The sequence below is a fragment of the Gadus macrocephalus genome, chromosome 12, assembly GCF_031168955.1.
Source record: "Gadus macrocephalus chromosome 12, ASM3116895v1".
In the NCBI taxonomy this organism is placed as follows: domain Eukaryota; kingdom Metazoa; phylum Chordata; class Actinopteri; order Gadiformes; family Gadidae; genus Gadus; species Gadus macrocephalus.
In genome coordinates, this window is record NC_082393.1 from 24,020,907 (window position 1) to 24,033,061 (window position 12,155).

A 12,155-nucleotide genomic window follows, 5' to 3' on the forward strand; every position below is an offset into this window, starting at 1 on the left:
TCGGGACAGGCAGTGATGAGACTATAGGCCCTGAGGGGGGCCCGGGAGGTGGTCCGATGGGCGCGCTCAAGACACAGCAGCAGACGCGACGCAAAAAGGTTCAGAGTCAGAGCGCGGCGGCGGCGGCGGCGAGTCACTCGGGGGGGCGGTACTTGATGACGGACTTGCGGTCGTTGCTGTCGAGGAGCATGCTGTTGAGCACCTCCCGCACGTCCAGGGTGCCGGGGCTGCCGCAGTGGCCGTTGTGTGACGGGTCTGTGGGCGGGTGCAGGCAGGCGGGGGACGAGAAGAGGGAGGAGGGCGAGGGGGCCGAGCTGAAGAGCGAGGCCGGCGAGGGCGAGGGCGAGGACGGGCCGAGCGCGGCGGCGGCGGCGGCGGCGTGCAGCCCGCGGGCCGCGTGCGACAGGTGGGCCGCGGAGGTAGTGGAGGAGGAGGAGGAGGAGGAGGAGGAGGGGTGGGGGGCCATGCCGAAGGACAGCGGGTCCAAGAAGTCCAGGAAGTCGGGCTGGCTGCTGCCGTCCCCCAGCAGGCCCCCCCCCCCCTCCTGCTGCTGCTGCTGCTGCTGCTGCTGCTGCTGCTGCTGCTGCTGCTGCTGGAGCTGGAGCTGGAGCTGGAGCTGGTGCTGGAGCCGCGGCTGCTGGAGCTGCTGCAGCAGGGGCGAAGGCTGCTGCTGCTGCTGCTGCTGCTGCTGCGTCTGGGCGGAGAGCTGGTGGTGGAGGCCCAGCGCGTTGGGCGAGATCAGGGACTCCAGGCCAAAGTCCTCCCCGAAGGCCCCCGGGGGCCCGGCCAGGCCCAGCCCCCCCTCCGTGCTGTCGGGGGAGTGGGACGGCGAGCTCATGGTCAGGTCCAAGATGTCCTCCAGGGGGTTTTTGGAGGGAGCGCCGACGGAGGAGGAGGAGGAGGGGTTGGCCAGCAGGGCCTGGGACGCCAGGGCGTGGCTCTTCAGCGAGGGGAAGGAGGACATGAAGGGCCGGGGGGAGAACTGGGGGAAGTGGGAGCTGAGCGTGGCCATGCTGGGCAGCGCCCCCGGGCCCTTGCTGCTGCCGTTGTGGGGCCGGTGGTTCTGGGTCCGTGGCGCGATGTGACTGGGGGTCCTGTGGGCCGAGTGGCGGGCTTGGCTCTGGGCCGCCAACGCCGCCCGCTGTAAGGAGACCTGGCCCTGGACCGCCTTGGCCCTCTGGAGGGACAGCTGGGAGACGCCGTGGGGCTGGGCCCGGTGCTGCTGCTGCTGCTGCTGCTGCTGCTGCTGCTGCTGCTGCTGCTGCTGCGGGCTCAGGCCCTGGAGCTTGTGGTTCAGAGCCTGGAGCTTGTGGTTCAGAGCCTGGGGCTTGGGGCCCGGGTTGGGGGCGATGGGCTGGTGGTTCCGGCCGTGGTTGGGGCCGCCGTGGTTGTGGGCGATCAGGCCGTCCAGCAGGTGGCGGCCGGCCTCCAGCCTGCGCTGCCGGTCGTCCGTCTGCTGCTGCTCCAGGAGCTGCTCCTTCTCCTTGCGCCGCTTCTTCACCTCCTCGTCCATCTGGATCAGCTCGTCCCGCACGCGCGCCACGCAGTTCTCCGGGATCTTGATGCCTGGTTGGGGGGGGAACGAGAGAGGGGGGGGGAAAGGGGTCGGGACGCCCCGAGTTAGCCAAACCAGGCGATTTGTTTTTGCGTAAACGAGCGGTCGTCGATCGTAAAACGGCCAAGAAAAACTTTAAATCCGAATTTGGTTAATTTTGCCTGGGTGGTTGCGATTGGCACAACGTCACCGGTGAAGCCTTTTTAGAAAGCTGTTGGCTAGACTGCTCTTTTAAACCTTAAAATCTTTTATGCAGCCTCTCTGTGCCTAGGTTTTAGTTTTAGTACATGCAGCCTCCCTGTCTTAGTTTGTTGTTTTCATGTCGTCTCTGCCCTTTGTTCTTGTGCAATGGAGCACTTTGAGAGTATTATTTTTGTGTGGCTCCAGTCACTGGCCTCGTCTCGGGGGCCTCGATATAGCCTGTTAGATGGATTAACAGGCCCTATATTAAAGGACAACCCCCGCCTGACCCTAGCCCCCCAGAGGGCAAGAAAAAAACTCCCTTAACTATCAAGGAAGAAATCTTGGGAAGGAACCCAAAGTGGGGGGCGGTCCTTCCTTCCAGGGACGATCAGGAGTAGAATGGTAGCCATAATTGACGTACATGCATACAAAAATGCAGGCAAAACATTTTTGAATCAGTGATGGGCTGCAGGCCGGTTAACGGGAGGGAGAGTCCGGGCATTCGGTTGAGACGCTCGACTCACCGACTTGCTTGTTGTGCTGTTTGGTTTTGAGTCGGACGATCTGCAGGATGCTGGTGCTCGTGACGTCGGCGACCGTGTCGGCCACGCGCTTCCACACGCGCAGCAGCGCGCCGCACAGCATGTGGTACTGCCGCAGACGCATGCCCTGCAGGCACTCCTGGCCCTCCTCGATCTTCTTGCACTTGCCGTTCCTGCGCAGCGGGAGGGGGGGGGGGGGGGGGGCGGAAAGGAGAGAGGGTCAAATCGTCGGCTCACCTGGGAGCTTGGAACGTGGTTCCACGTGCCCGAGACGCTGCTAGAGGACTTTGTTATGCATACCCTTCTGATGCAAGAGTTGTTCACTTGTTCAGCGAGTCTTGTCACACAACTAACCCGTAAGCGTTTTTTTTATCTCTCAAACTTAAAACAGTACGGGGCACCATCCCATCAACTCTACCCACCAGTTGGCGTGGCTGCACTTCTTGAAGGAGAAGGTGAACTGGTTCTCCCAGGAGTCCTGAGCTTCCTCTGGGGGCACCTGGGGGGGGAGACAACGTACGGGTTACCACGGTGGACAGGTGGCTCCAAGGCAGCCTCACACCTTATCGTTTTAATCCTGGACGGCCCCTGTGGTTCAGGGCCTTTCGGCCCCACAAGGGGGCAGCCAACACCAAGCCCTTAAACCCCACCTTCTCTGTCGACCCCTCCCCCACCGATACAAAAGCCTGCGTTTTGTGGTTAATTACTAACACCGTGGGCGGATGTTAACAAACGCGTTGGGAACATCACTCGCAATGACTGAACAAATGAAACGCTCACAAAGGAAACCACTTCACAATGCTTGAAAAAGAACATTCCAGTGCTTGAGATTTTGGAAGCTCACCTTGCGGTATCGGGACTGCAGGTTGTCCAGACTCTCTGGGTGGTTCTGCTTGCCGATGTTGGGCTTGTAGATGATGAAATTCTTGCCCCGGCCCTGCTCAGCCAGGAGCACACATGGATGGTTCCCTCGCAGCTGTGGAGCGAAGGAGGCACGGGTGAGGAATACAGATAGGAGGGCTGCCGCACACACACACACACACACACACACACACACACACACACACACACACACACACACACACACACACACACACACACACACACACACACACACACACACACACACACACACACACACACAAAGCCAAACCACCCGCTTCGCTCATTAACCCAACGCACAATGGAGACGTTTCCCCGTGGCACGGGATTCAGCAGCCACCACCCGGGGTGCAAACAATAATAAAGAAGATCAATAGATGATAATGAATTCATATTCACAGGCGCCTAATAGGTTCACCGCCTGGATGTGTCGCATTAGCCGCAAAGCAAACAGCGTGTTTTGTTCTCTAGGGTTCAGTGCAAAACCTTATTCAAGACGAGACTAAAATGTGTGTAAACGTCAAGAAAACCGGGCAAGAAAACGAACGACCGCTAGGCTAAGCCGCGTTAAAATCCAACTCTTTGACCTCTTGGACCGCAACACAAAAGATTACATTCTCCCTGATCGGAAGGGGCAGCCCATTCTCGGAGGCAGGAACTAGCCCGAGGGGGTTCATATAATGGCGGCCCTTTAACAATGGCGTGACTCACGGCCTTGTCACGCACAGAGAGCTCACGGATGTCTTTGGGATACGTGTCGCGCTGTGCGGGGAGAGAGACCCGTTCCTCACCTTGTGGGACAGGTAGAAGCCCTCCTCGGGACGGCTCAGCTTCTCGGCCTTCTCGCAGGCTTCTGACCAGGGCATGCCTCGGTCCACGCTGATCTGTGGGGCGGAGGAAACGAGGGGGAACGGGTGTGACCGGCGGAACAATAAACCAGGGAAGTGAGTCGACACAACAACGAAAAAAGACAAAGACAACCTTAAAAGAAAACGTGCAGGCATGCATACGTACAATATAGAGGGACTTAACAAATTACCGGAGCTAAAGCAAAACCAAATCTTCATCTCTTGCACTTGCTAAACCAGTCCTGGATTTTCTGTGGCCTGTGTGCTTGCCAAGTTTAGAATGTCAAATTGTAGGTTAGCCTGCAGCAACAGCTAAAAGCCGGAGATAGCAGTAATTATCCAGCTCTAGCCTTCCATCGGTGCCTCCGTGGACTCCTCAGCCCGGGGCGAAGCGTGTATGATCACAGTCTAACCACCGGCTAAATAACATCAATCAACCCCCAAATAGAGCTCTGAGCTCGCCTGCTCCCACTACGTTCTCCTCAAACTGTCGTCAACGCTGAGGACAGATAACGATTGGGGCAGATCTTTTACCTTTTGCAGCAAATAAAAGCTTAATGAAAAAAAAAAGTAATGGTTCTTTTAACATCCAAGGACGTTGTCTCCACTTGTCGACCCACTAAAATGCCTAAGATAATCGTTTTGTAGCTGGACTATCGCAACAACCTGCCTCCAGCTGCTCCTCTCCCTACCTTGTAGAGCACGACCTGTCCATCCTGGGGGTTTCCTGCCGTGAGGAAGTTCTCCTGTTTCTCCTCGTAGATCTCGTCGTTACCCGGGGCCAGATCTGGTGAGGACACGCAGGGAAAACTCTGTTGACTGACGGAGCCACACTGACTAATCAGAGCCACACTTGATTCATAAGGAGGACATCGCCACGGCAGGCTGCACTGATGGGTTCGGAAAGGAGCTGCAGGCATCTGTTCAGATCTTAGTTTAAAGATTTTTCCAATCATTTTGACCAATATTCACAAAAGGTGTCAGGGGGGATGGAAGGCATATTAACAGTTGCAGCTACGGCTGGGCGAGTAATCAAATTACGATCTCGATTTCTATTTTAGCGTCAAACGGCACAAAACTAATATAATCGAGTTTTCGACATATATATTTTTTTCATGTTTTATAGAAAGTGCAAGAACAGCTGGATACATATCTGTACATTATTTTAGATTTGAACATTTTCTTTTTGACAATTTTGTGTATTTATTAAGGCAAAATTTCAAAGTTCTCAGTTACTAAGTGTTTTTTGGAGAGCCATGCTGAATAAATACATCATGTTTTCAAACTCAAAAAATAATAGTTTGAATAATCGTGATTTCATCATTGACCAAAATAATCGTGATTATGATTTTCTTTCATAATCGAGCCGCCCTGGCAGCCATCATGTCTTCGACGCGTACCTAGGATCCCCATGTCGTATTTCCCCTCCTTCTTGTCCTTCTCTATTAGGTAGTCGAAGTTGTCCATGAAGTACTGGAAGAGATGGTTCTGCTTGTGGACCTCCAGGCCCAGGATGCGATTCAGGAACTTGGTGATGCTGCAGTCTGTGTGAATACAAAAAAGCCTTGTGAGAACACCGAGCCACACTGCAGTACTGAGCACTACCAATATATCCACACACACACACACACACACACACACACACACACACACACACACACACACACACACACACACACACACACACACACACACACACACACACACACACACACACACACACACACACACACCCAGCCCCTTACCTTTCTCCGTGTTGAGCCCGATGCGGGGCTCCCGACAGAAGATGCCGACGTCTATCATCCCAATTTTCATGTCTTGGGAAGAAGTAGAAGAAAGAGTAGAGGGGAGAATGAATACAGAAACACAGCCATCGTTGTTATGCTGTGTCCGTAAAGCCCGGAGGGGAAGTCTTGTGAGGTGAAGGGGAAGGCAGCGTACCTCTGAAAAACTGGGCCTCGCCCCCAGGGTACCCCTTGGGAGGGGGTACCTTGTTCTCGATGTGACCCAGGATAGCCTTGGTGATCTTATCCAGGGCCTTGGTACCATACTGCAGGATTGGTGGGGGGGGGGGGGGGGGGGAAGAGAGAAGAAGTCAGGGAACACGTATGAAAACAGCTCTCCAAACTTTGCTGCCACACCTGGGTGGTCCTCTTCATTGTTATTCCCAGCCGACTGTCGGCTGATGGGATCTCTTCAGCCGTCACCTATCCACCCGCCTGAACTCAGTGGTGCGTGCGTTGACACAAGGTCTTTAGGAAACACACAGTGTCGAGGGCAGCGGAGGGTCTGCTGTCATCAGCGGGGAATGTCTAGGACTGTTTTTATCAGGGGGGGCGTGGTTCGAATGAAACACCAGACGTGATGTGGTGCAGAACGCACTTTAAAACCCCTGTTGATATCAACGTCTGGTAACGGCATCGCCTCTCCGAACGTGACCGCTGGTTTACGTCACTTTGTTGTTGTTATTGTTAGAGATTTTCCGATACCATCTTTTTCCTTCCCGATGCCGATTCCGATTCCTGAAATTGAGTATCTGCCGATACCGAGCATAAACCGAGACAGCATCTAGCCTCGTCAGTACTTGTTCTTATTGAAGGGTTCTCTTAAGATGACACTGATGTAAAGTCGTTTCACTTACAATTCTTTCCAAACCAAAAAAACGATCGCAGCGTAACGCTGCACGTGGTTGTGATGTTCTTTGCGTGTGTAGTAAATGAGCTAGCCACGGGAACGCATTTTTAGGCAGTATCGGAGGAATTTCCGATTCCGGTGTCGGAACAACTCTGGATATTGTGTTGTTGGTTAAGGTCCCTCAGTCAGGTGAACTCTAGCTCCGCCCTCCTGGTCAACAAACGGTGGACGGTGTTATGATGGCCGACTAGGCCGGATTGGCTACCTTGTTCTCAAAGTTGTACTTGCTGAGGTCCCTGGACTCGGTGGCTCTCCGGTCTCCGTGCGTCAGAGCGCCCTGCACGGGGAGACAAGAGGAGACAGTGTTATTATTAAAGGTTATCGACTCGCCCTGCCTTCAGAGTGCTCCTCAGGCGCCCGGCGTATTCTTCGACTCTCTTAATTAAGTGGCGAGCGTGTCCACGCATGCACGCGCTCCCGAGGCACTCCCAAACCCGGATGTGACGATGAATTAGGATTAGTTTGGTCCTGATTTCTGATGGCAGTTTCATGAGATCTAATTCTGGTTCCTGTTTCCAGTCGTGCTTATCCTGTGACCTTTCCTTGACCTTTCAGACAACCTTTGGAGTGGGACATGAGACAGATGTGTGTGTGTGTGTGGATATGCAACAATGAGTGAGTGAGTGGGTGAGTGAGTGAGTGAGTGTGTAAGTGAAAGAGTGCGTGCGTGCGGCGTGTGAGTGGAGTGTTTATATACACAAGATGCCGGCACTTCTCCCGTTGTGCAATGAATGAAGTCACCAAAACAATAGGGTGCCGCAGACAGGTATGACATCATCGCTCGCCTAGGACCGATGGGGCTAGAGATATGGTAGGCACTAATCCTGATGAAACGTGTGTGTCAGGGGGTGAGTTCAGGTGGAACTTGACCGTAAGAGTGTTTGATGAGTCGGTCTGAGACTCCATGCTGTGTCTGGACCTCGTTAACACGTCCCTTCTCCATCAGAGAGCACAGATAGGAAGTAGACCCGTGTTCATTTATGAATCGTTAAGTTTTAGGCTGAAGATCAGATGATCGTCCTTTCAAAGTACTCCCACAAACCATGACCATATATGACAGACAGACAGACAGACAGACAGACAGACAGACAGACAGACAGACAGACAGACAGACAGACAGACAGGTAAACTAGGAAATCAGATTGCCTTAAGAAAATCCACAATGGCAGCAGCCATTTCAATTCAACTCATCCCTCTGGAGTCAGCTCTTTGTTCAGGGGGGCGGATGAGTGGGAGAAACCCCGCGACGGCCCGAGGTTTGAGCCACGGTGGGAGAGCTGGCCTCAGACCTCAGGTGAACTAGCATGGGAGGTGGTTCCCGGCGGGCACAGGAAGGACAGCGGTGGGATGGCAAGGGGGGGGAGGGAGGGAGGGGAGGGCAGGGCCAGGACAAAGGGGAGTCTTTCACAACGGCTGACTCAGGGAACATGCCGTGCAGATGGCCAACCGTCCAACAAAAAGGGGCTGGTCGCCTGGCTTCTGGGTTTTGTGTCACAGTGACTCATGGGGAAGCAGTGCATGATGGGAGGGGCATGTTTCCCGGGAGATGGAAGTGGATGACAATAGGATCAAGGTTCAAACCCGATCTCTCACGTGCATAACGAATAGCGCTGCGTCTTCGCCCAGCGCCATTCGTCACACACGTGAGTGATCGGGACCCCTCCCCCCCCCGCGCCCCCCCCCCCCCCCAGGCCCCTGCACACCGTACACATACCAGGCTCTCCAATCGCTTGGCCACGATGGAGGCGAACCGCCTCTCGCCCCCCAGCTCCGAGATGAGGAAGATGTACTCCGGCGCCGTCACCTGATTGGACCGGTGAGTGCGACCTGCGGAAGGAGAGATCGACCGGAGAGACCGACGTTACAGAAACTTTGTAAATAAAGGAGAAGGCGATATTCCATTGAAAGAGTCGGCGACTGCCATTGAGCTGCATGGCTGACTTAGTGGCGATCCGCTGAATGAGTGCGAGGAAGCCGGGATCAATAGTAAGGCGGGGAGACGTGCACGCTCTAAGGGATGAACATCAGGGCACTATATCCAATGACGGGACCCTGCCTTCTGGGAATAGTGTGTGTGTGTGTGTGTGTGTGTGTGTGTGTGTGTGTGTGTGTGTGTGTGTGTGTTGGGAGATCACCAGCAGGAGTGTTTACATGTCTAACAAGAGGCTATTCCTGGCCCTATTCTCAACCTCACCGCACTGTAAACACAACGAGAGACATCAGCGTTGAACGGAGCCAACAACCAGCCCCTGCGATGTGTGTGTGTGTGTGCGTGTGTGTCTCTCTTTATGTGTGTGTGTGTGTGTGTGCGTCTCTCGATGTGTGTGTGTGTGTGTGTGTGTGTGTGTGCGCGCTGTGGCTTCACATTGCATCGCACCATCCCGCTTCCAGCAGGAAATGCCGCTGACGAGGGAATTAGCGGGGCAGTTATCTAATTACTGCAAACAATTCATTTCTCCAACCTGTAAGTAAGTGTGCGCGCATAAATGTACCGTTTACCGTGGCTGGCTGCGGTATCGGAAAACCAATATTAACAGAGCGCTCGCTGCCAATGATGATAGAGCCGGGTCCATCTTAATTAACTCCATCGTTATGGGCTCCATGCTGTGTCTCCTCGATGTAAGCTTTTGATTATATGGAACCAGGAGGCTAAAACGGGAGCACGACCCGCCATTGATTCCGGTAAACGGTAACTACACACGGCCGTTATTGTTAACGGTAACTACACACGGCCGTTATTGTTTCCTGGAAGACGAGTCCCCGGCGACCACGGCGAGCGAACCGCAGTCGATTGTTGTGGACGATGAAATTCCACCGCTCGACCGCTTTTTTGCCGTTGGGGCAAAAAACCTCGTCCACCTCAAGTGGTTCCCCCGCGGTCGACGGGGGCTGGACGGGGTGCGTCTTGCCCCCCCCCCACGGTACACCCCCACCTGAAGGCTTCGTGTCCAACTCAATAGCCAGGGAGGCAGGTGTGTGTCAGTAGAAGTTTGGTTCGGTAGATGTTTGGTTCGGTAGATGTGTGGGTGTAGGTAGGTCTGTGTGTGAGTAGGGGGGTGTGTGTGTGTGTGTGTGTGTGTGTGTGTGTGTGTGTGTGTGTGTGTCCGTCCGTCTCTCTCCCCCCGGACTCACCGAACTGCTGGATGGCGCGGTCGGCGCTCCAGGGCAGCTCCAGTGTCATGTGGACTCTCCGGCACTGGTTCCTCACGCGCTTGTCCGCCTGCAGCGAGATGCCCGAACTGGCCGCCTCCGAGATGATGGCCACCAGCTGGGATGAAGAGAGGGGGGGGGGGGGGGTGGCAGGAGGTCAGAGAGGGAAGTGAACCTAATGCTGCAGAGGAAGTGTCTGTTCTTGGGTAGTTATATATAAATGGAACAGACTCCATTTGACGCCATTTCAACCCAAACGAATTGCGGTCGGCTGTCTTCCACATAATCACGTTGGGCAAAACATGAAAACCGAGAGACGTTTTTCTCGCTTATTCAAATGTCTTCGTCAATTGCGGTAGACATGTGCCACGTGTTGGGCAGTATCATTTCTCTTCCTGATAACGATACTTCCTCATAGCAAAGCATCTCAATGAATCGAGTGCGGTCATGGGAAAACACCGGCAGCCATTTGCCAAACATCTTCCATGAGCCAACGCGAGTTCATGATTCCTACAGGGAAACGTTCACGTCGTGACCACCAACAACAAACGATACAAAAGTGAAGGGAGAGACCATCGGAGAGTTAAGGCAATAGCCGCAGGCATGGGCGGTAGAGGCCAAGTTAGTGTGCTAAAGGAATGGACACAACAAAGTCGTTGTGGAGCAGTGGAGGCGATTGGCATGTCCTCAGTATCACACTTGATGGCTACCGTGGCCATGCGAATGCCAACTCACTCGACACCTGCCACTGGAAAGAGGAAGCGATCCCATCTCTTAGGTGCGAGGAGAACGTACGGGAATACATTTTCAATGAAGAAGTGAAATCCAATTTATGGTCACGTCATTCATATTCAACATTCTCCCGGGACTGACGCACATGCGTCATGCGGTGGATCCCCGTGGGTGGTCTGACCTTCTCTGCGTTCATGAAGCGGTCCTTCTCCTTGACGTTGATGTGGTCGATGCTGTTGCCCTGTTCCGCCCGCGACTCGTAGCGCACCGAGCCGTCCGCGCGCCGCACCACGCGCCCTTTGCGCCCCGTCATCTGCAGGGACGGGGGGGAAAAACCACGGTCATGCATGTGTGTGTGCGTGGTTCCGAGAGGGACGTCCGCAAAGGAGCCGTCGCGGCTACACCCAGTGATCTACTGAGGGTTCGCTGCCGGCAGGGAAGGTCTTATCGGGGGGGTCTCGCTGGAGAAAAGCTTCCGCTTTACTATAACACAAGCTTTTCATCGACATCCTATTGTAAAGCTAATCCCCTGTGCGATGGCAACCGGTCGGCCTCCCTTCCCCGTACCTCAGACACCTTCTCCGGGCCGCCAAACTTGTCGATGAGCTCGTCCAGGGTGTTCAGAGGTAGTTCCTTCCCCAGCGCTGAGATCTTGTTGAGCAGGCCCTGCTTCATGTCCTCTATCCTGGCTGTGGAGACACGGGAGGGAGAAGGCGTGCGATCAAACGCGACCCCTTGGCACAACGGCGGGCAGAGCGCGGTCACGGAATGGCCAAGCGGGGGCCGCCGCCGCCGCGCGGGGGGGGGGGGGGTTAAGGCGTCAGCTCGGGACTGACAGGCGAGTCCATCCGTCTAGACGCGTCTAGACAACAAACCCCTTTTATTTTTAGCGGCTATCACAACCCGACTGATCGTAGCGTCGCTCCGGGGGCTCGTCCCGAGTCGAGACCGCTTAACGTCAGGACACCCGGTCGGGGGGCCCCGGGGGGGGGGGTCAAACAAACGGGACGCGAGTGCTCTCGAACCTGCGGTGTAGCTCGTGTGGTTGACGAAGATGACGTCGTCGTTGTCCAGCAGGGAGTCGGGCGAGGAGTTGGAGTCCGTGTCCATGCCGTCCGAGTCACTGCTGCTGTCGTCGCTGATGTTGATCACGCCGCCGCTGTCCACCGTGTGCTTCGACTGCTTGGGCTGCCGGCCGCGAGGCTTGCCTGGGCGGAGACACGCATAAACGTACGTCAGGACATAAACAACAACAATCACGACGACGGGTTAAACTTGGGGCAGCACCCAGTGTTGCCAGATTGGGCCAGATGTGTTTACAAATCAATTGTTCAGATTGGTTGGGGAATCTGGTCTTATCTGGCTACACTGGCTGCAACTGGTGGAAATACAGACTTACATCAGGACACAATCATCGACATCAACAACCGAAGGGCCAACTATGGCTGCTCCCAGTGCTGCCAGACTGGGCCAGATGTGTTTTCAAATCAATTTGTTCATTAGAAAGTAAAATACTGGTTGCAACGCTGCTTGCGCAACTTTGGAAATTAAGCAATTTCCAAAGTGTTT

General features: G+C 54.8%; 1 protein-coding gene across 5 annotated transcripts in view; it reads right to left on the bottom strand.

The window, feature by feature from the left end:
• Window positions 1-12,155, bottom strand: part of sbno2b (strawberry notch homolog 2b) — a 54,946-nt gene continuing 42,791 nt past the window's right edge. For 3 of the 5 annotated variants that reach the window (XM_060066487.1, XM_060066486.1, XM_060066490.1), the window contains 15 exons: window positions 11,612-11,794; window positions 11,154-11,275; window positions 10,768-10,899; window positions 9,837-9,972; window positions 8,419-8,531; window positions 6,910-6,981; window positions 5,952-6,060; window positions 5,714-5,827; window positions 5,411-5,611; window positions 4,703-4,797; window positions 3,954-4,046; window positions 3,125-3,256; window positions 2,703-2,779; window positions 2,263-2,453; window positions 1-1,566 (listed from right to left, as the gene is read on the bottom strand). In XM_060066487.1, coding sequence (XP_059922470.1) covers window positions 134-1,566; window positions 2,263-2,453; window positions 2,703-2,779; window positions 3,125-3,256; window positions 3,954-4,046; window positions 4,703-4,797; window positions 5,411-5,611; window positions 5,714-5,827; window positions 5,952-6,060; window positions 6,910-6,981; window positions 8,419-8,531; window positions 9,837-9,972; window positions 10,768-10,899; window positions 11,154-11,275; window positions 11,612-11,794 — 3,203 coding nt within the window. In that variant the 3' untranslated portion in view covers window positions 1-133. The remainder of the gene's footprint in view (window positions 1,567-2,262; window positions 2,454-2,702; window positions 2,780-3,124; window positions 3,257-3,953; window positions 4,047-4,702; window positions 4,798-5,410; window positions 5,612-5,713; window positions 5,828-5,951; window positions 6,061-6,909; window positions 6,982-8,418; window positions 8,532-9,836; window positions 9,973-10,767; window positions 10,900-11,153; window positions 11,276-11,611; window positions 11,795-12,155) is intronic. The other 2 variants (XM_060066488.1, XM_060066489.1) reach the window with 1 other exon arrangement.